The following is a 24277-nucleotide window of genomic DNA, read 5'->3' as shown; positions in this document are numbered from 1 at the left end:
AATGTTACCAGTGTTGTAAATCCAGTACAGTATGTTGTGGCACATTGGAGGCTTACCATAACTCATTTATTACATATGTGTTATCCATTCGCAATACTGATCATATCATATAGATCAGTCACAACATATCTTCAATAATCTATGTTCAGTGTATTTTTAATTGACAAATTGCATTTGGACAAGGTAATAATTAAGCTACAAGACTGAAGACTGAAAATTGTTTTGTATCATTGTAAAATTATTGGGCCATAATTTGCTGTGGCAGGGCATGTAATGGCATCTGCCATTAGTTAGACTTGCCCTTGCCCATTTAGGTTTTATTTTTTTTTGCGCAGCAAGTTGCTGAAAGTGCGAGCTGATAACGTCGCAGCGAGGGAAACGGGGCCTGAGTGAACAGGGCAAGCAACAGAGTATCTCCTTAACCAATTGGATTGAAGGTTGTGAAATTAACAGCGCAAGGACTGAGAAGGAAGTGTAAATTAGAGTGGGTGAATTCAATGTCAAATCAGGTACAGAAAGAGAGAGATTGGATTAAGAGAGAGAAAAAAGAGACAGAAAGGAAAAGTAAAAGAAAATTTAAAATTTGACATTTTTAAAATCTCCAACAGCAATTAAAACCTGAAGGAATGAGACTCCACACTTGTAATAATTAATTTTCAGTGCCAGAGAGGTTGATTGGCAGTAATGAACATTTATCATGTTGTTAAAAGTGTACATTTTTTTATTATTCGTTCATGGGATGTGGGCGTCGCAGGCGGGGCTGGCATTTATTGCCCATCCCTAATTGCCCTTGAGAAGGTGGTGGTGAGCCGCCTTCTTGAACCGCTGCAGTCCGTGTGGTGACGGTTCTCCCACAGTGCTGTTAGGAAGGGAGTTTCAGGATTTTGACCCAGCGACGATGAAGGAACGGAGATATATTTCCAAGTCGGGATGGTGTGTGACTTGGAGGGGAACGTGCAGGTTGTGTTGTTCCCATGTGCCTGCTACTCTTGTCCTTCTGGGTAGTACAGGTCACGGGTTTGGGAGGTGCTGTCGAAGAAGCCTTGGCGAGTTGCTGCAGTGCATCCTGTGGATGGTACACACTGCAGCCACTGTGCGCCGGTGGTGAAGGGAGTGAATGTTTAGGGTGGTGGATGGGGTGCCAATCAAGCGGGAGGATGGTGTCGAGCTTCTTGAGAAACTTACACTGGAATGGACAAGACTTAACTTTCTGTGGCGAATTTAGTTCGTATCTGCCGTGCAAATACAACAACTTCATGCCATTCAATGGATTTCAATGATGAGGTAGACAGCAAGGTGCCGTTTTTGTGAAGCTAACAGTGGAGCAGTACAACTCGGACAGCAACTTTTGAATATTTGAGTTTAACCGCGCATCCGCCCCTCGCCTGAAGTTGCTGTACCATTTACGCATAAACAATGGTGAGTGCCATTGGCCTCTTCGTTATTTTGACAGCAAAATCTGGGCCAATGTTGGGACAAATGAACTGTTTCAGTAACATCAATAAAATGGTTCCCAATATATGCAAAAAGACAACTTGACTTACATCAGATGAAGTACAAATTCTTAAAGTCATTTTCAGAACTGGAAATCAAAGCTTGTAGGTTTTATAAGGTTAGTTCTCATTCCTAGTTTCACTCAAGTAAAATATTAGTTTTTGCTGTTTAAGGAGCACTTTAAATGTTACCGTTTAATTTTAAAAAGAAAACAACCCAGCACTGGTTGGGGTTGAAACTAGTCTGAACTAATAATTTTAAGATTATTATTTAATTTCACTTTTCTAAGAAGCCTTGTTGTAAAAAAAAAGTTGTATTTTAAAAAATATCTATTTTGTATTTTTGAAAGGATCTTCTTCCATTGATGCCAGGTGCAGTTGCTCGGCAGCTAAATTCTGAGTTATCCAATCTCTCTGAACTACTGGCAGGTGCCTACCAGGTACAATACTATTTTTGGTATCACTTTATTATATTTCTAAATTCACAGTTCAGTATTTTAAACAATGATTAAACATTTCATCTATCTACCCCAGTTTAGAGTCCGAGGTTGATGCAGCTAAAGAAACAGCTGTGATTTTCTGTTGTCTGATTCATATCTAAGGATAATTTTAACTTTTTCTAACAAAACTTTGAATCTGCGAAGATGATATTTTCAGCACTTTTACAAACTATTTCTTGAACTTTTTTTTGATGGCTATTCTACATGGAATTAATGTTTCATTTCATCTTGGGGGTATGAAGAAGACTACACTTAAATCTCTCAAGCGTTGTGACTAGTCTGTAATCAGTTTAGATTTTACATCCTTGCTATTTTTGTGATGTTGGTATTCACTGTGACAAAGTGTACCTCATTAATAGCAAAGTACATTGATTAAGTTTTCATGTCTCAAAGTTCTGGTATATGTGGGGTTGGATAGTTCACAGATAGATTGAAATAAATACGGTATTATAATGCCTTTATATTGATGTCAAAAACAGGATGAAATATGATTGGGTTGGCTTGATATTAGTTGAAGTGTAACTATTCCATGAAAAGACCCAGATTATGTTAAAATGACATTATTCTGTATTGATACTTATCAAAGTCTTTTACTCCATTTATTAAAAAAATGTAGTTTACCTCCCTTACTCAAGATCATTTCATCACTGAACATGCAAGCTATCTGTTGTTCATTCTTTTGGAATGTGTCTCCAAGTTGATAAAAATAGGTTCCCGTATAAAGTAATTAACCTCTATCTCTGTTGCTTGGTTAACTCATTGAATTTGGTGACCACCTTTGATAGCTTTTAGGGAAGAGAGTTGTTGGTTAAGTAAATAGGTTATGCTTTTGTCTCTAACTTGCATTTTATAAAGAAGGTTTTTTGCTTTTACCTGAAGGAATATACTACAGGACGTAGAAAATTTTGGTGAATTAAATTTAAGCTAACTTGTTTTGAAAGAAGCGTACTTATTTACATTTTGATGAGATGCACATAAAAGACAAAGGGCTCGATTTTCGCACCCGTGATTGGGTGCGTTGGTGGCGGGGGGGCTGCGGAAATCGGGGATTCCCAGGGCGGGTCGGGAGCCCGGCTCCAACCCACCCCATTTCCGGGTTCCCCACTGACACGCTCACATGCGCGTGCAGCCCCCGCATGTGGGACTCCCGCTGGCAGTTAAAGCCGGCGGGGTGCCACTTAAAGTAATTGAACAGGTACTTCAGGTTGTTTACAGATCTGATTGAACTGTTATTTTAGCAGGGATGGGATTTTGCAACTGACTGGGACTGTTTCCCGTACTGGGAGAAACACTCCCAGTTCAAATGGACGTGTTGCAGCCATCAGCCTATGGCAGCTGCAAAGGTCCATTTGACAGGTGGGGGGTGGGGGGGCGGAGACCCTCACTCATCACAGGAGGCCACTCTGTCACTTTGGACAAAGTATGGCCTCCACCACCCTCCTCCTAACAATAAAATTCACCAACTTGCTCACTTACCCCGGTGTCCAGACACATGTACCTACCTTGCGGACCCCTTCAGGTGTACATCTTCCGGATGGGGGCCGGCGTAGCTGCAGTCATGACCTTCTCGGAGGGCGAACAGCATCACCAGCCTCGCTGGCCACGCCGTCCACCTCTGACACTTGGAGCTCCACAACACATTGCTGTGACACATCCACCTGCACAGCAGGAGGGAGGGCAACCACAGAGAGAGATGCGTCATAGAGGGCACTACCCTCGCTACAGGGTCCACAGACCAAGGCTCAGCTTCCTGGACCTCTCTGAGCAGCAGTGCACACGAATGCTCAGAGTCACTCGACATGTAGTCGTGGACATCTGCAGCCTCCTTCATGCCGAGCTGCTCCCGGCTGGCCCGAGCACCATCTTCTTACCTGTCACTGTCAAAGTCACCACTGCCCTCAACAACTTCTCCTCCGCATCCTTCCAGGGTGCCACCGGGACATCGCCGACGTCTCTCAATCGTCTGCACAAAAAAGCCCTGCAAATACACCTACACCCACTCTGCAGTGACACAATGGGTGACATCAGTTGTGGGTCTTCATTGTGATCCTCAGGAAAGGGCATTATTGCACAAACCAGACAAGATTTGCAAAGACGTGACAGTAGTGGTGCCAATATAATATGTAATGTGAGTTGATCAGAAATTAAATATAAGTAAAAACCATGGCAAACCCTCAAACACCCTTGTGCATCCCCTTCATGCTCATGACACGTTTGCCTTACACTTCCTACTGCACATATGTGATGCATGACCTGTGGCTGCAGCACAGGTAGTGGCAGGTTGAGTGAGGCTGACTGTGAAAGAGATGTATGAGAGGGTGGGTATGAGACAGAGCCATGAGATTGTATGAGGATTGGGTTGAGTGGTAGTGGCGGGATGAGTACTGGCGAGGTGAGTAAGTGCAGGTAAGATGAGGATGAGCTTTGAGTGGGTGTGAGGGGTGATGTGACAGAGTAGTGTTGGCTGTGCAGAAGGAGATGTGGGGTGGGGGTGATGATGTGGCAGACGGAGTGTAGGGGAATGAGTAAGTGTACTTACTTTGGCTGACCTACTTAGGTCATTGCAGCGCCTCCTGCACTGTATGCAGGTGGGCGATATGTTGGTGGTGCAAGTGACCTCCTCTGCCAACTTGAGCCAGGCCTTCTTGGTGGCAGAGGCAGGCCGCTTCCTCCCGCCCGGCAGGGGATGAAGATCTCTGTCCACCCCTCCTCCTCCTCACTCCATCCAATAAGAGCTGGAGTGAGGCATCATTAAACCTGGGAGCAGCCTTCCCCCGGGGCTGCTCCATGCTGTAATTTTTCCTATTTCTTGCAGCATCAGTCAGTGGAGGACTGTCCCTATAAATAGAGCTCTTCCAGCTGACAGACCTTACTGCGCATGTGCAGTCCGCCCGCCGTGCAGCTCAGCAGCGGGAAACCCAGAAGAGCAATCAGCCTGTGATTGCGCGCGGGGCAGACTGATTTCACCGGGCACGTTACCCATGCGCCCAATCGACCCCCCACCGCAAACCCGCCACCATGGTAATATCGGGCCCCAAGTGTAATTTTATGACTGTTGGGAGTGCAAATCAGAAATTTGAGCACATACTGCCCATGGTTATCTGACCATGTGGTTGGGAAATCTGGGTCAGGCTACCGTATAAAGTTACTCCTATAAAGCTGAATTTATGTTAAGGTTTCTATTCTTTAGGGATGAAATTGGCCTGAGCCAGTAGCGTGGAAACAGGTGACAGCAAATCGGCAGCTTGTTTTCCATTGAAAAAAAATTGGGCGCGATGTGAAATGGGCTACCGTTTTCGCTATCGCCCGTTTCCGAGCTTCTGGCACAAACCAATTTCACCCTCTTTGTCTCCTTAAGGCTTTAGGAGACAGCAACTCCACAGGCTCTGGTACTCCCTGGTATCTTGCACAAGTTGCTATTCTTCACTCTAGAGTCAGCTCAGTTTTAAATTTGGCCATTTTATATTAGGATTTCTAGCCGGAATGATGTTACTATATGTGTCACCGGGCAGGGTTTCTGATTAATTGCCCAGTATTGATCTCTGGTGTATAGTCCGGACATGGTGACCTGGATGTGCTGATATGCTATGACAACCAGTTCACTGGAATCTTATTGTGATTCATGGCCAATACAATACATTATTGTGGGTTTTTTTATTAATTGCAATATCTGTTAAATAATCGCCCTTTTACTCTGAATGGGCAAGAGGTACTTAATTGTCCCAGTGAGCCACCCAAACTCTGGGGTCAGTTCCCTGATCACGGGAAAGAGTTGGTTACATTCCAGTGGTGTGTGTCCTCCCAACCTCCCTGGATTCCATGGGTTGGGTCATTTAAATATTTAACATATGCTCCCTGCATGTTTTCCACGAGCACAGGGACCACCTAGCCAGCTGATTGGCAGGGCATTCAGAGTGCAGCAGTTCTTAAAGGGTTGCTGCAATTAAAGGGAGGACGCCCACGTTTTTGTCCATGTACTGCTGTGTCTTACTGAAGCCTGAAGATGTCATCAGGCAATGTGAGAACTGTCCCCTTTGGCGAAGAACGCCTGGATATGCTGCTGGAGCACTTACAACTTAGGAAAGCAGCAGTATTTGTCATCGAGGGAATTCTTCCTAACTAATCAAATGTTCAACAAAGGAACAGGAGTAGGGCATTCAGGCCCTTGAGTCTGTTCCGCCATTCATTTAGATTATGGCTTATCTGTACCTCAACTCCTTTTAGCTGCCTTTGATCTACTTTCCTTGATATCCTTACTTAATAAAAAAATTATCCATCTCAGTCTTGAAAATTTCAATTGACCCAATATCCACAGCCTTTTGGGGGAGAGAATTCCAAATTTTCACAACCCTGTGTGTGAAAAAGTGCTTCCTGATTTCATTCCTGAATGGCCTAGCTCTAATTTTAAGGTTGGGTCCACACTTTTAAGATTGACCTTACACTTCCCCACACTCCATCTGTCACTTTTGCCAACTCACTTAGTCTGTGTATGTTCCTTCATAACTTCCTGCTCCCATCTACAGAACTTACTATGTCTCCTAACTTAGTGCAAATGTGGATCTATTCCTTCATCCATGTCATTGATATTTACGGTGAAAAGCTGAGGGCCCACTGCAAATCATTGGGGAACACCAATCAGAGTACATTCTCTGTATGCCTACTTTCTGTCTCCTATCTTCCAACCAATTACCAACCCATGTCGTGAGGCTACCTCTAATTCCCCACGCTTTCATTTTTGGTAATACATGGGAGCAAATGAGGAAAAGGTTTTCTGGACTGAGGAAGAGTGCCAGTACAGGGGTGACTAAAGGATGCCTATTGAAAGAAAAGGAATAACTGCACCGGGCACTGAGGCCATGTTGCTACATCAGCAGCGTAGCTTGAAAACACTGGCCTCAGCTTTCATGTTTTGATACGCTTTAACTACCATGAATGGGTTAGATTTTTGTCTTTAATGGTTGGATGTTAAGCATCATCTGGGTACAGCATGGAGAGTTAAATCAGATGGGGAGGATTGCATAAGTGCAATGGAGCCCATCAAATTTTTCTTTCATTTAAGTTAATGGATGGAAAAGCGGGTGAGCTCCATTATATGTATGCAGTTCTTCCCAACTGATTTTACTCAATGTACCTTAAAGTGGCTTGCATTAAAGGCATTATATAAATGCATGTTTTTGTTTTTGCTGTTTCAAAGATGATGAAGTGGATGGGTAGTGGGCTGGTGAAATGGAATGATTGACAGGGAATAGGTTGGAAAGGTTTACCCCAGATTGTAAGCTGGTTGGGAAGTGTACTGAGAGAGGGGGATGATTCAATTGGCTTTGTTCCTCTGTGAGATGAAATGACAGGTGCCAAGGTGAGCATGGCAGAGTATGCCAAGGGCAAAGCTGAAGGAAGCCATAGACTAATTCAAGAGGTGCTCCAGTCTAGGACAGCAACAGAAAAGATTAGCAGGAGTGTAGCAAAGCATAGGGTAGGAGACTGAGGATTATGGCAGTAAGATGGCGGAGGGTGGGGGGGGATGTGAGGATTGTTGATGACAGAAGAGAGAGTGATAGACCGAGACTGGGAGATGGCTGATAGAATAGGTGGGAGCTTGGTTTTGTAGCAACAACCAAAGAATACATGTAGTAGATGAACTCAAGAGTAGTGGCCTTCAGTTCCATGTTCAAACCATGGGATGATCTAGTCGTAATTATTGAGTCCTGTGATAGAGACTGGAGAATAGTGTTCTGGCTGGTCAGAATGTAGAGCTGCCTGACCAGCAGAGTGAAATGCTGATTGTTGGCCAGGGTCCAGACCTAGCTGGTGGTCAGATTTCCCCTTGATTGTTTTCACCTTCATTTTCTTCTTTCATTTTGTAGCCTCGCTGCCTTTTTGTGTTAGCTGATTCTCCGTGCTGTCACTTTACGACTGTGCTCTGTGCATGCCATGACGCTCCTGCTCCTTGGTGCTTTGTGACACCTTTTTCCCATTTATAATGTTGACGTTAAGGAGTATTGCAGAGAAAGTAGACTGGTTGAGAACAGGACTGGTCAAAGGCAGCAAGGTGGGCCCAAGTCTGAGTTGCATGGTTGAATTTTCACTGATGCTGGAATGACCAGAGGCTGATACTAACTGGGACTCAGCCCAGGAATGCACAGATGGATGCTGATTTTTTTATTTGGCAGTGCAGAGCAATGGGTCACTGGTGCCTGGGTGACTGCCATCGGACTACAGTGAATATTTTCATCAAATACTCTATAATCTGTACCAGCCCCAATTCAAAATTACATTTTCTATTTTCCCCATCAGGTATCACAAAGTCAGGAGATAGGTCTGTATGAGGAAGGTCATTTGACCCATCTTAGTTTATCCATCCAGAATAAACCTGCAGTGCCTCCATTATAGCATCCAACTGCCTCTTAAATCACTCCAAGCTTTATGCTTCCAATACACAGAAGCCCATTCCAAGTGAATCACTCTTTGCATGAAGAAGAATTTCTTGACATCAGCCCTAAATTTGCTTTTTGCCAGTTTAAACCTTTGCTCCCTTGGCCTTCTGTCCTGTGTCAGTTATATCCCCTCCCCAAAAATCAAATTAAGCTAATTAAATTTGAGATACCACACCGATGAGGGACAGTTTTGCAGAATTGCACTCCCAGCAGTGAGCCTTATCCATTGGGAGAGCATATTGGGAATTCAGATGCACAGATAATTGTGGTGAGTGCATACTCGAATACCTGATGTGTTTCCTGTAGCTGAGGCTCCATGCCAGGATTGCAAGTTCATACAATTGGCCTTACAATGTCCACAATTCCACCATAGTCATGAGCCACAGACATTAGTGTGTGGGTAGAATGTAGTGCATGGTTTGCGCATTCCATAATTGATTATTATGCTGCACATTTTTGTAGCATATTGTAAAGGCTATAGGGTGTTGAAATTCTGCTGTTATTTTTAGCACACTGGTTATCTGTGTGATATTTTAACAAAGCCACTACCTATTTAACAACAACAATTTGCATTTATTTGGCGCCGTATGGGTAGAAAACACTTGAAGGTGCTTCACAGAGGCATAGGGAAAAATGGATGCCAAGCCAAAGAAGGAGATAATTGCAGGGCGGCCAAAAGCTTGGTCAAAGAGGAAAGGTCTTAAAGGAGCAAAGGGAAGTGAAAAGACAGGTGGGTCAAGGAAGAGAATTCCAGAGCATGTGGCCAGGTAGCTGAAGGCACGGTCGCCAATGGTAGAACCAAGGTGGGGGGGGGAGGAATGCACAAGATTCTGGAGTCAGGGGAATGAAGAGATGGAGGTTTAGCACAAGGTGGGGGGAGGCGTGGGGGGTTCCTGGGGAGAGTTTTGACCTGGTGAACAAAGGGATGGGGGAAAGCAGCAGAGGCAGCTGAACAGATAGTTTCTATTTTGGTGACAAAGAAGTCCATGAATTCCTCACACTTGTTAAAGGTGAGAGTGGAAGGGGCAGGGGAGGGAAGGTATAGGAGATGGTTGGCAGTGTAGAAAAAAGCTGCGGGTTATCTTTGCTCTCCAGTGTATTGGGCGGTTTTGGCAAAGAAGACTGAGATCCGATAGAACTTGATATGGTCCTGCCAGAACTTGCAATAGATAGCTAAGTCAGTTGTGTACCATCGAAAGGATGTCCACCCCTACGGTTCTAGAATTTGCTGATGAGAAGATAAACCAGAAATACAAGTTCCTGGTGATGGTTTGTTTATCTTTAGCACTTTGTCTTGTTCTAGGAAACTCCTGCCTCAATAATTGCAAAAACTGAAAATTGTTCACTTGGTTGGTACCAGAGAAGAAAACACTAGGGATAAAATTGCTTGGATTATCAGTGTTGTTTGTTTCCTATCTAGTAAAAAATAATTTGGGGAATATAGTACATGGGTTTAACAACAGATTTCTAATTTCATGAACAACTTCTTTCTTATTCCAACTATCCCTCAAGCACTCAAATCTAATTTTAAAAAAAATTCCTTTGTTCTAAGTCCACAAATAATCACATCTATCTCTCCTCAGAGATGAACTTATGACCTTGTACACTAAAACACTTCCAATACCAAGTGCCGAGCTCATCAAATAGTTAACTGAATAGCTGGAACAAAAGCCTTTTTCTTTAAGGAATGATTTTAAAATTGCAGAAATAAGTTAGAAATGAAGAAAGCAATATGGCATGTGTTTACAGTGATGGGATCTTTCCAATTACACAGGAATGAAATGACTGGCAGTACATATGCAGATTTTCTTCTGCAAGTATACTATAAAGCTACAACAAAAAATCGCGTTCCAAAATTTTAAAAATCTGGTTCATGTCTACTTTATCAGTAAAATCTACATTCAGAACCCTGTGTCCTGAAAGCTTTTAAAATCATACTGAAAATCTATTAAAATGAAAAGAAAACAACAAATGGTGGAAATTTAATAGAAAAATAGAAACTGCCAGCCTCAGCTTGCCTTTTTTTGATAGCCGCCTCACTTTTAAATTGGAAGACTGGGGGCTCAAATACCACTCCCAGGGATTTAAAAGATCCCAGGGCACTATTTAGAAGAAGAGCAGGGGAATTCTCCCCGGTGTCCTAGCCAATATTCATCTCTCAACCAACGTCACTGAAAAAGAACAGATTATCTGGTCATTGTCACATTGCTGTTTGTGGGACCTTGCTTTGCATAAATTGGCTGCTGCATATCCCACCTCACAACAGTGACTACACTTTGGAAGTGCTTAATTGGTTGTAAAGCGCTTTGGGACGTCCTGAGGTCATGAAAAGCGCTATATAAATGCAAGTTCTTTCTTTCAGTCCAGAATATGAATTTATAATCTAGACTGACACTTCAATGCAGTAGTGAAAGAGTGTCAGATTGATGGACTGTTTTTCAGATGGGAGGTTAAAGCAAGGTTCTGAGAAATGGGAAGAATAATTGTTGCTGCTATTTTTCAAACGCTTAATCCACTGACACTAGATTCCTCTCTGCATTATTTTAACACAGGTTTTAATCAGTTTATTTTAAACAGGTTAGCACCTGAGTTTAAACAGCACCAAGGTGAATTTGGAACAAGTGCATTAATACAAGAATAGCGTCATTCTTAATTTTTATTTTGCGGTCAGGAGAAATATCACTTTCTGAATGGGATGTCACTTGAGGACATTGGGGTCTCAATTAAACACTGTTGCACTTGTTTCATGAGTGTAAAACAGGTGCAAAAATGACAAAATTAGCAGTGGGAAGGCCCGGGCCCAATTTGCTAAATTCGGCAGGACCTTTTCTTAGGCGGTCACACTGGCCACCTGATATGAGTGCAGGCCTCAATTCAATTCAATGAGTGCCCATTTCTGGTCCCATTCCCAAAATTGGTGGAAAGTAGTCTAAGTTTGCATTTTTGCAAGCTCCAACTACTTTTTCTGGCTTTACATTGGTCTAACCAGTGGTCTGAGGTCATGGAAGCAGCCTGCAGGTAATTTTTTAAAACTTACCTTGATGTGGAGCCAGGTGAAGCAGGAATGCTCCTCCTGCCTCCACATTAATATTGCGGCCGCTGCCAGCCGCACTTCCCCATGCCCCTCCCCCCCCCCCCCCACCCCCCAACACCTGGGGCATGATTTTGACCCAGAGCCGGGAAGGGGACAGGAGGTCAAATTGCGGACGGGAAACCTGGAAGTACGGGTTTCCCGGACGTCCTTATGATTTTGACATAAGGACGTCTTTTATTTTTTTTTTGTCAGTTTGCCATCCGACTGACCAGCTGATTGACAGGCTGCTCTCAGTCGGACAGGAGACCAGCAGGGAGAGGACGTGGTCAGATAAATCTTCAGGTAAGTCTTTGATTGTATGGATGGGGGGGCATGTATGTGGACGGTGGGCATGGGGGCCACGTAGTGGGGAGTCAGTCATAGGGGGAGGGATCAGGTGTCAGTCATGGTGGGGGGGTGTTGGGATCTGGGGTCATCGCGCAGGTCCACGATCGTTTGGGGTGGGGGAAGTTCAGAGATCAGGAGGGGAGTCTGCAATCGTTGGGGGTGGGGGGTGTCTGCAATCGTTGGGGGGTCGTTGCAGGTCGGCTTGTTGGCCCTGGGGGAAGAACTCCTGCTCCTCTGGGCCCACAAGCTGTGCTGTAAAGGCACTTAGAATCATAGAAGTTACAACATGGAAACAGGCCCTTCGGCCCAACATGTCCATGTTGCCCAGTTTATACCACTAAGCTAGTCCCAATTGCCTGCACTTGGCCCATATCCCTCGATACCCATCTTACCCATGTAACTGTCCAAATGCTTTTTAAAAGACAAAATTGTACCCGCCTCTACTACTGCCTCTGGCAGCTCGTTCCAGACACTCACCACCCTTTGAGTGAAAAAATTGCCCCTCTGGACCCTTTTGTATCTCTCCCCTCTCACCTTAAATCTGTGCCCCCTCGTTATAGACTCCCCTACCTTTGGGAAAAGATTTTGACTATCGACCTTATCTATGCCCCTCATTATTTTATAGACTTCTATAAGATCACCCCTTAACCTGCAGTTTCGAGCCTTCTCTCCTCCTTTCACGCAGTCTGAAAGAGAAGGCCCATGAATCCCGGCCCCCAGAGGTTGAAATTGCAAAATCTGCAAAAATGGGGGCTCGCAGCTTCCTTGAAAGGTTTTAGTGACCAACCCACCTCATCCCACCCCGGTGAAAACCAGAAATGGGCAGGTTGGGGGTGGGTCTGAATGATTGCGATTTTGAACGCACCCCCGCCCCCAACCCCACCCGTTTTTCATTGTTAAAATTGTACCCCTGGACTTACCTGTGGGCCTCGGCCAGCCTTCGAGCCAGCCTAAATTTGATTGGTGCCCACAGTTTTCCGTAGTTATGATGATGAGGACCGAGGACAAATTTAGGATGGTCCTCAAGCCTCTCTGTTCTCGCTCGCCTCAAATGCGCTTGGTTTCAGCCTCTATAATGAATTTAGGTCCCATTGGTTTTAAATTTTTCCATACCTGAGAGTATTTATATCCCATTAATTATTCATCTGTTTTTTAACAAAATATTTCATTGAATTTTGGCAGAAAATAATGTGTAAGGATTGGGTTGAGTGGTAGTGGTGGGATGAGTACTGGCGAGGTGAGTAAGTGCAGGTAAGATGAGGATGAGCTTTGAGTGGGTGTGAGGAGTGATGTGATAGAGTAGTGCAGAAGGAGATGTGGGGTGGGGGCGGTGATGTGGCAGACGGAGTGTAGGGGAATGAGTAAGTTTACTCAATTCGGCTGACCTACTTAGGTCATTGAAGCGCCTCCTGCACTGTATGCAGGTGCACGATATGTTGTTGGTGCTGGTGATCTCCTCTGCTCCTCGAGCCAGGCCTCCATGGTGGCAGAGGCAGGCCACTTCCTCCTGTCCAGCGGGGAGAAGATCTCTGTCCTTCCCCTCCTCCTCACCCCATCCAGTAAGACCTGGAGTGAGGCATCATTAAACCTGGGAGCAGCCTTCCCCCTGGGCTGCTCCATGCTGTAATTTTGCCTATTTTCTGCAGTATCAGTCAGTGGAGGACTGCCCTTTTAAATAGAGGTCCTCCAGCTGACAGCCTATGATGCGGTTGCACAGTCCACCCACTGTGCAGCTTTCCGGCGCGAAACCCGAAAGCCAAGGTAAGTACCTTCAATCAGGCTGTGATCTCGTGCGGAGCACCCTGAATTCACTGGGTGCGTTACCCACGCGGCCAGTTGACCCCCCCGCTGCCAACCCGCCTCCCTCCTAAAATCGAGCCCCATGAGTTTCTTGAAGAATTAAGACTATTTAGTTTAAAGAAATACAGACATAGAAGGGATATTTTTAAAATGATGAAGGGATCAGATACAGTGTGGTTGATACGTTTTTTGAGATACCTAGGGATAGTAGAACTGGAGACATGAACATAAAACCGTTAATCAAAGAGTTAGGTTACATACCAAGAAGCATTTCTTTGTGCAGGGAGTCATCATTCTCTGGAACAGACTACTGAAATATGCAGTCTGTATCGATTCACTACAGTCCTTTAGAAGGGAAACGTAGCACGTTTGAGAGTAGAGGACATTTCCAGTTACAGTGAGTAAGTTACTAGTTGGAGGGGATAATGAGGAGTTATGGGCTACTGCCATCTCCTGCAGCTTGGCTTAATTGACTTGGGTGGTTGAAGAGAAATTTCTTAGTTTTTCCTCAATTGGCCACAAGTATATATTTTTTTGGCATCTTCCAGTAGATTGCAGCAGTGGGGGGGGGGGGGGGGGTGGAGTCCATTGGCGTACTAGTTGCACCATGTATAGGTAGGGTGGACTTGACAGACTTCATGGTCTTTTCCCACTTTTCTTATATGATTTTACATGTTGCATACATTAGGCCTACCTGTGAGTTAGATGGATAAGTTTACATCTTTAGTGCGTTAGGAGTGCCTATTGGGAATTGGGATGTTTGCCTGATTTCCAATATGCACCTCCAGTCTGTGATGTTCTGTGCTGACAGTGCTGAAGAACATAATTGTGTCCCTAAGTTCTACTTAGAACTTTAATAATAAAAATTTATGATGATCATCAATGCATCAATGTTTTCATAGCTTTATTGTTAATTGGTGCCAAAACAGTTAACTGCAACCACAAAACATGAATCTTTATTTTTATTTTAAGTCTGCCTGAACTGTTTTTGAAAAAGCTTTAACAGAATATTGCTTCCACTTCACATTGCGAATACAAAGAGCCATTGAAGATTTATATTTTGGATGAATTTCCAGAAAGCACTGAACAATTAATACAAATGTAGATCATTCATCTTTTGTGCTGATTTCTATTAAGTAGAACAGTGTTGGATTTTAAGAAGGATTTATTTGTACCACAAAGCTTTTCGTCGCTGAGTCATTCAGTTTGTTTTACTGTGTATAAAACCACGAAATTACAGTTAGTGGGTAACTGAGTGATTTTTCTTTTCTCTTGTGCTTTGTTTTTTATATAGACACTGCTTTCTGAGGTAGAACTGCAGGTGGACAACCACATCAATGGGGTCTATGTGAACATTACTGCAATCTGTCCTGATGGGACCAAAATTCCAGGCCAAAATAAGTGCAGAAATGTGAAAGCCAGTGATACAGTAAGCTTTGTACTTGAAGAGAAATCTACACAATGCTACATACAGTTAATTGAAATCAAATTATGCTCCCGTAGATTACACAATACACGCCATATTTTCCAAAGAGGCAGCACGTGTTTTACCATTGAGTGACTTAATATTCATTATCTCCAAGCCGTGTTATGCTTCTTGAAAGCTTGTTTTTTTCCCCTAGGACAGCAGCTATTTGCATCTAAATTGCAGGAGTTTAGCTATTAGGAAGAATGAGGCAAATTTGTTATGACTGCTCAGTATATGTCTTGATTTGATTTATATATAATTGATAAGAAACCAAACATGCAAATTTTCTTCTTACACTTCATAGATTTTTATGCTCATGAGATTGAAAAAAAACCTTATCCTGGAGAACTAAACGTTTCTTCATTTTTTTTGTACTCATTATCAGCACAGATATTAGTTAGGGTTTCTCTTATTTGTAGGTCTGCACAGGAGATTTGTCCCCTATACTTTCCAGTAGTAATTTGTGGTCTTAATGTTAAGGGTGATTCCATGATCCCCATTGGGACTGGTGCTTGCACAAAGTGCATCTCGGAATCATGGGCATATAAGCCTGTGATTTTCTGTCAATTCATTTTAATGGATGAAAAATCACAAATTATGGGCTCGCAACTTTATGAGGTGAGGTTGCAGAATCATCGTTTTGTATATAAGGAAAGAACTTGCATTTGTATAGCACCTTTCACAACTTCAAGACATCCCAAAGTGCTTCACAACCAATGAATTATTTTTGCACGTCTGTAAAGGAAGGATTTTCCTTCTATTTAATTTAAATGGAAGGACAATCAGGTGTTTTTTTTTTAAAAGGCGTGCACTCAGACCCACCCAATTTTCTGATATTCGTCGTGACCAGGCAATACACCTGGGCACTGACCCAGAAAAATCTTACCTATTAAGTCTACTCTTAATTTGAAATTGGTTCATTCGAATTATTGGATAATTCAAATTGTAGCCCAACCTCCTTGAGGCATGAGCCTGGATTTTTCTCCTGTTTACTGTCTGTTTTGTGGCCGATTCGGGGTGGACAGTGTAGGAAAATGGGACAGTGAGGCCTGGCTCCAATTCCCCGACAGCCAAAAACTCGTTTGGATTTTCCTCAGTGCCCCTTGCATTCCCGCCTGCTGGGTGCAAATTGGATTCAAATTGGGCAATGATGTGCAATGTTGGATTGTCCTCCCATACTGCCTGTGGCCCGCCTCAAAAACAATTAATGCCTGTACAAAAGAGGCATCGCTGGTTGCTACGCAGCAATAGCCAGGTGGAAGTACTGTCAAAGGTCACCTATTGAGTTTATTGCCATAGTTGCAATTTTGTTGCTGAAGGCGATTTTTAAAAATTTTTTTAGGGTTTGTCTTGAGTCTAATTTCAGCATTGCTCCAGCTGCTGTATTCCTTTATTTTTTTTATTTAAATACATTAATTAGTGGAGGCAATAAAGGTGTTTCCCTTAAGGATTCACCTTTATTTCACTTACAATTATGATGAAGAAGAAGAGGAAGAGAGGAACTCGGCAGGGACACCAGTTTCATCAGGCACCTACCAACAGGTACCCTCACACCTGCATATACTACCCAATGCACTCCTATCTGGAATAAGCAATCAGTACTGTATAAGAAGACTGCACTTCCCTCATAAGGCAGCATCTACATTGTACCACATGTTTGCCCCAGACATGAAGCACCTCCACCAGAGCAATGTATTGAGCATGGCAGTGAAAGTAACTGCAGCCATCAACTTTTATGCTTTACTGTCTCCTCAGACTGCATCAAGGGACATCTGTCATTTACAACCAGTGAGTTGTACATTACTGAATCAAACAAATCTCTTGCATTGTTTTTTTGAACTGGGCGGTTCATCGCCTTCCCTATGAATATTGTTCATCAGCGAGAGAGGGCTGTCCAATTTTATCAAGTGGCAGGATTCTACAAGTGATCATTGACTCTATGCACGTCAACATACATGCCCCTTTCCAAAATGTTATCAACTTCCTGACCACAAATGCTGCTATGCCCCTTAAAGTTGCTGCAGCCAGTTTAATGCTGTAACAGCACTGGATTTCCCTCCCCTCCTCAGAGGTGTGCTCCCAATATAGGGCGCAAATATTGCTGGGAACCTGTTGCCAATGTTAAAATTAAGTTGAGCCAGGGGAGTAGGACAGGATCATGGTGGGGGTCACACCTGTGGGAAGAAGTGCAGTCTCAGTGCACTTCCAGTAGTAGATCTACCATGTAGTAACATCTAGCCCGTGACCTCCTGTATAATTCCTTGTTTAATATTTTGCATGCTTATTGCCACAAACACACTAAGTCATGTCATTTGGCTTCTTGGCATAGTTGAGCTTTTGTTTTGTTTGATGTCAGCTAGTTTGGAAATGGATGACTCAATTCCCATAATAGCATGACAAAATCCTGTCAAGGCGAAAATGGGTTAATTGGTTGCGGGTAACATGAATGGAGTTAAAACTGCCTATACTTCTGACAGGTCCCTGACCCACAAAAGTTATTAGAGATGATGGGGAGGATCTCGCTGCTTTCAGACCCAGAGTCCTAGAACTCTTAAGACCAAATACAAGTTCTCTTTTACTGAGATATAAAGTGCTTCAGGATTTGTTTTGGGGGACCAATTTTTATCAGTAGGGACTGGGCAGTAGTGCAATGTAAATGATGGTGCAGCACTCACTGCCCCATTCCCACCTACATCTCAGTCACCGCCATTTTGGCGGTTGCTGTGAAATGGTGGCCCAGTTCTCACCGGAGACTTGCAGGTAATTCTCATTAGCCAATGCAAATCAGGGTCTGTGATCAAAATAAGACCACCATGCAGTTTTGACGTATCAATAGGCGGACTGTGCGCCACACACACGCCGTTGGTACTTGGCATGGAGTGGCCTACCCACCAGTCCCTAATACTCTTCTTGACTCCACAAAAGTCAACCCCTCTGGTGCGCCACCCTCCGCAGCCCTCCCTTGTGATCTCCTCTCCCTCATCCTTTAACCTGCCTGGACTGGCTGGGCTCTGCAGAGGAGCCACTGGATTTCCCATTCTCTCCAATCAGTGAGCTGCTCCATCTGACCAAGCAGCTCACTGAGAGAATTCAAATGAGGCCCAAAAATGAAATTGGTTTGGGCTTCTGACCACTTCCATCAGGAGGATGATGGGCTCGCTTCAACTGCCTCCCATCCAATAGAAGGTGGGCCTGGGGTCAGTAATTTAGTTTAAACACCTAAATCAAAGAATCCAATTGTGCTGTGATTGCAGGAGGAAATTGAATGTTGTTTTAATTGTTCGTGAATAAATGTAGTAATCAGCATGGAATGTTTAATTACCCAGTTCTGGCATATACTTCAAATCAAACCAAATTGAACTTTAACCAGTTTATTTGTAGAAAAATTTCCCAGTATAGATTTACCATGACAAAGCACATGCTAACTTGATTTTGTGTGACCTTGATTTTCAGTGAAAGCTTAATGACTAACAAAGGTGACATTGTAAAATTATCCGCATCCTGTTACTCACAACAATGTAGTACATCATTGATAAAGATGCATTTATACCTCCACTGTAGTATGGAATTGTAATATTTCTTTTTTAGTTACTATTGCAAGTTTCGGGCCCGACTTGGATATTCTCTCAGGTACAATGATGCTGGGCACACCCCGTAAGCAGTTTGAGCAGCTTGTGTTCAGGACTGTGCTCATTGTGCCCAATATTTAATTATAAGTTATATGTATCAGTCTTGGTTCAGACACTTGAGCACATAATCTAGGCTGACACTTCAGTGAAGTACTGTTGAGGGTGCTGACCTAGAAATTGGGCCACAACCATTTTTGGGTGTGCGGGGGGTGTAGTTCATGCCCCTCCACACCTGAATGGTGAGGCCCGAGGCTCTCCAGATATTGGGCCTCGGGCCTTATTTCAGTATTGCTGCTGAAGGGTGAAGGGGAGTCCAATTGGGGTTTGGGTCGGGGATTGTGGGGGTCGGTATCAGGGATATAGATGGGGGCCTGGGTCAGGGATCGAGGTTGTCGGGGATGGGGATCGCAGGTGTTGTTATCGGGGATCGCGACGTCGGGGATCACGGACGGTGTCTGCAGCAGAGGGTAGATGGAGGCCCGTGATCGGGGAGGGGGTTATCAGGAGCGGTAACAATGGGGTGGGAGGGTGGGGGGGGGGACAGGAGCAGCAATTGGGTCCATTTAATGTGGGGTCGGGAGGAGCACTTCTGCTCCTCCCGGATCGACTTTCAGGTAAGTTAGTTACTTTCTTTGTTGCAGGCGATCCCTCGGGCTGGCACGGCTGCCTCAGGGCAGACCAGTCTTGAAGAGGGGACCTCAAATGGGCATTAGGCCCTTATGTGCTTATGTAAAGGGCTTAACGTCTGATTTAGGCTTGTGTAAAGGACACCCTTTGTTTGTCCTTACCCAATATGGTGGCAGCGCACTTCCAGCTGGAAATGTGCGCACGCTTCCTGCCCGCCATATTAGGCCCTTAATAGTCTGAGTAGTGCCCTAAAAACAGGCGCTGCACAGACCAATTTCTAGGTCGTTGTCTTTCGAATGAGATGTTAAACTGGGGCCCTGAGTGCCATCTCAGGAAAATGTAAAAGATCCCATGACACTATTCAAAGAAGAGCAGAGGAGTTCTCCCAGTGTCATGTCAATGCCGAACATTTATCCCTCAGCCAACATAATTAAAACAGATTTTCTGGTCATTTACTTCATTGCTGTTTGTGGGACCTTGCTGTGCAAAAATTGGCTGCCACATTTGCATGCATTACAACATTGATGACACTTCAAAAAGTACTTCATGATTTGTGAAGCACATTGGGATGTTCTGAGACCATGAAAGGCTCTATATGAATGCATGTTAGTTTGTTTGTCCGTATGTGATAGCGTAACCTGGGGTGTACATGCATATGTACTTCTCAATCTTTTTGCTATCAGACTGAGACATTTGGTGAGATACAGCCAGATACAAATTGCTAAGCTGCTTTATTTCACAAACAGCAAGTCAACATATATCGCAACAGCCAAAACAAATTCCCCTTAATTAGATCTCACTTCCCTCTTCAAAAAGTAGAGGAAAAAATGAACTCTACTTGGAGTCACAGCATGGTCTCCCCAACACATGCTAATTATCTTTTTGTTCAATTATTAACTTTCAAAAGACATTTGATAAAGTGCCGCATAATAGGCTTGTCATCAAGATTGAAGCCCATGGAATAAAGGGGGCAGTAGCAGCATGGATACAGAATTGGTTAAGTAACAGGAAACAGAGTAGTGGTGAATGGTTGTTTTTCGGATTGGAGGGAGGTGTACAGTGGTGTTCCCCAGGGGTTGGTAATGGGACCACTGCTTTTCTTGATATATATTAACGACATGGACTTGGGTGTACAGGGCACAATTTCCAAATTTGCAGATGACACAAAACTTGGAAGTGTAGTGAACAGTGAGGAGGATAGTGATAGACTTCAAGAGGATATAGACCGGCTGGTGGAATGGGCAGACACGTGGCAGATGAAATTTAATGCAGAAAAATACAAAGTGATACATTTCGGTAGGAAGAACGAGGAGAGGCAATATAAATTAGAGGGAACATTTCTAAAAGGGATACAGGAACAGAGAGATCTGCGGGTATATGTGCACAAATCGTTGAAAGTGGCTGGGGAAAGTTGAGAAAGCATACTGGATCCTGGGCTTTATAAATAGAGGCATAGAGTACAAAAGTATGGAAGTCATGATGAACCTTTATAAAACACTGGTTCAACTACAATTGGAGTATTGTGTCCATTTCTGGGGACTGCATTTTAGGAAAGATGTGAAGGCCTTAGAGAGGGTGCAGAAAAGATTTACTAGAATGATTCCAGGGATGAGGGACTTTAGTTACGTGGATAGACTGGAGAAGCTGGGGTTGTTCTCCTAGGAACAGTGAAGGTTGCGAGGAGATTTGATAGAGGTATTCAAAATCATGAAGGGTCTAGACAGAATAGATAGAGAAAAACTGTTCCCATTGGCGGAAGGGTCAAGAACCAGAGGACATAGATTTAAGGTGATTAGCAAAAGAACCAAAAATGACACGAGGAAAAGTATTTTTTTACACAGCGAATGGTTAGGATCTGGAATGCACTGCCGGGGGTGGAGTGGGGGGGTGGTGGAGGCAGATTCAATCGTGGCTTTCAAAAGGGAACTGGATAAAGGAAAAAATCAGCAGAGCGACGGGAATAGGGCGGGGGAGTGGGACTAGCCGGATTGCTCTTGCATAGAGCCGGCATGGACTCGATGGGCCGAATGGCCTCCTTCCATGCTGTAATCTTTCTATGATTCTATGAGTAACTTTTAACGATTACTTTTCTGGTCATTTTACTAACCAATAATTTGAAATAATCAAGGACTGAATTATGGAATATGGCACTGACTCCATAATTTAGTTTAGTGATGTGATAAGATGGTGTTGCACTTTTTGGATGTAATGATTCTGTTTCCGGGGCCATGGTTGAACAGACATATGAAACAAAATGCTATATGCAAAGAACAAAAAGAATAATCCTCTTAATATTAATTTATAATAACATTTATTTACAAACTACCTTGCTCATTTACTGGCACTAATTTTCACTCTTTGTTTCTTGGTTTAGGTTTCTTTTAATATAACAGTTGGAATGACAGAGTGTTATGAAGGAGATAAGTACATCATTTTAAAACCTGTTGGATACAATGAAACAACTGTTATTTCTATAAGCAGCACTTGTTCTTGTCGGTGCAAAGGACCTAAAGGTCATATTGCTGGAAGATGCTTCAATAAACAGCTTGACCCAGATTGTAGACTTTGCCAGTGCGAAAACAGAGTTACTAATTCCTCCTGCAAAGAATTGTCCCAAGAACAATGCCTCATTGAAAATTGCCGACAGTACAAAGGACAGCCTGCTTGCAGTAATCGAGGGATCTGCAACTGTGGGAAATGTTTATGCTCCCAAACCAAGCTAGGTAGAGTGTTTGGAAAATACTGTGAGCTGGATGACTTTTCTTGTCCGTATCACAAAGGGCGTCTGTGTGCTGGTAAGATGATGAATTCATCAAATTTATTAATTCCTCTAGAGCTAGCTGTTTACTAATATGTTATACTTTTTATTTGAATATTAGTAAATTCAATAATAATGTGAAACTCTAAAATCAACTTTAAGGTGTGAATTTTAATCCTATTGGATATGGGGATCGAGCAGGAAAGTGGAGTTGAGGTCGAAGATCAGCCATGATCTTATTGAATGGTGGAGCAGGCTCGTGGGGCCATATGGCCTACTCCTGCTCCTATTTCTTATGTTCTTATGGCAGTCTCGGTGGTTTTGCCTACATTTATAGTGTTATCGATAGTATAAAACACTAGTTAGGCCACAGCTTGAGTACTGCGTACAGTTCTGGTCACTACATTACAGGAAGGATGTAATTGCATTAGAGAGGGTACAGAGAAGATTTACAAGGATGTTACCAGAACTGGAGAATTTTAGCTATGAGGAAAGATTGGATCGGCTGGGGTTGTTTTCTTTGGAACAGAGGAGGCTGAGGGGTGATTTAATTGAGGTGTACAAAATTATGAGGGGCCTCGATAGAGTGGATAGGAAGGACCTATTTCCCTTAGCAGAGAGGTCAATCACCAGGGGATATAGATTTAAGGTGATTGTTAGAAGGATTAGAGGGGAGCTAAGAAAAAAAAAATTCACCCAGAGGATGGTGGGGGTCTGGAACGCACTGCCTGAAAGGGTGATAGAGGCAGAAACCCTCAACTCATTTAAAAAGTACTTGGATGTGCACTTGAAGAGCCATAACGTACAAGGCTATGGACCAAGTGCTGGGAAGTGGGATTAGGCTGGGTGGCTCATTTTTGGCCGGCGGGACACAATGGGTCGAATGGCCTCCTTCTGTGCTGTAAATTTTCGATGATTCTATCTTCAGAATTCTCTCGAAATATAGGATTTTACAAGTATGGGGACTTCACCCACCAGTAGTGCATATTGGCTTCCCATCAGATATGGATACTCAAAGAAATAAAGCCCTATTTTGTCAACCTTGTTATCTGTACGCAAGGAAATACAAAAGACAAGACAGTAAATCTGGAGGCAAAAACATAAAAGCCTGCCAACAAACTTTCATATTGACCCGCTCACCCATCAGTTTTGTATCTCCCAACTTCTTAGTCTGTACTGGAGAGAAACTCCTACACTCCAACCAACTCTACTTATCAGCTTCCCAAATTGTCATAAATTTTGCTATTTATCTGGGCCTGAATTTGCTGAAAAAGTGCGCCATAGTAATGGCACATCTACGGCGTGCGCCATTATGATGATGCAGAAATTTCAGCAAATTATAGCATGAGTGACTTATGCCACTACAAACGCCATGCCATAATTAGCTGGGACTTTTGCACTGCTCAACCATTATCCCTCGCTGCAAACGGCTAAAACGTAATTATAATAGGTCTGCCCCCATTAAAATCAATGAAGATCGTGAATTTGCTCCATTTAAGCCATTCTTAGGATGAAAAATAATGGTGCTGGAGACCTGGCCGTGCCGTGATTTATGGACTTGTATTTGAGGAAACAGGTTGTTTTATTTCCCAGAGTTTAGGAGCCATTATGGAGCTCGGCACAGGCCACACATCAGCTCTTGCATATTGACCCGTATTAGCATGTAATGAACATTATTGGAAAATGATCTAAGTAATCCGGATCTCTCCCTTAATCAATACAAAGCTGTCGACTTTGGAATTAGCCTGATCCTCTGAGATATATTCACGTTTTCGGACTTCACTGAATCCAAGCAAAGCCCCGATCACAGACAATCATTTTTATGCTAGTGACTCTTCAGAACCCTGCACTTAAATAGATCGATTTGTTACACGACCTAACGCGCAGACAGAGATACCTGAAATTAAAAGTCCGCACTAATAAATAATTGTTTACATTAGATAAGAATTGAGGAACTAGTCCAACCAAGATCCTCTGAAAATAGAAAAAATATTAGAAATGTTATCATAACAATTTATGGATATTAGGACTAGGCTGACGCACCATTAGCTTTTAATCACTGCCTTCAATGAGATTGTTGGTCAATATCAGAAGTGCTAAATATTTAGTCGCACTGTCCCATTAAAATATCTGTCCTATATGGAGCT

General features: G+C 43.3%; 1 protein-coding gene across 1 annotated transcript in view; it reads left to right on the top strand.

Annotated features, from left to right (window-relative positions):
• The window catches only part of itgb8 (integrin, beta 8), a 107972-nt gene that overhangs the window by 44864 nt on the left and 38831 nt on the right, over nt 1–24277 (top strand). The window contains exons 8-10 of the mRNA XM_068003686.1: nt 1844–1933; nt 14943–15077; nt 21747–22167. Of these exons, the coding sequence (XP_067859787.1) occupies nt 1844–1933; nt 14943–15077; nt 21747–22167 (646 nt within the window). The remainder of the gene's footprint in view (nt 1–1843; nt 1934–14942; nt 15078–21746; nt 22168–24277) is intronic.

The sequence above is a fragment of the Heptranchias perlo genome, chromosome 2 (assembly GCF_035084215.1).
Source record: "Heptranchias perlo isolate sHepPer1 chromosome 2, sHepPer1.hap1, whole genome shotgun sequence".
NCBI classification, from domain to species: Eukaryota; Metazoa; Chordata; class Chondrichthyes; order Hexanchiformes; family Hexanchidae; genus Heptranchias; species Heptranchias perlo.
Note: the sequence above shows the minus strand (reverse complement) of the source record. Positions and strands in the feature narration are given on the sequence as shown.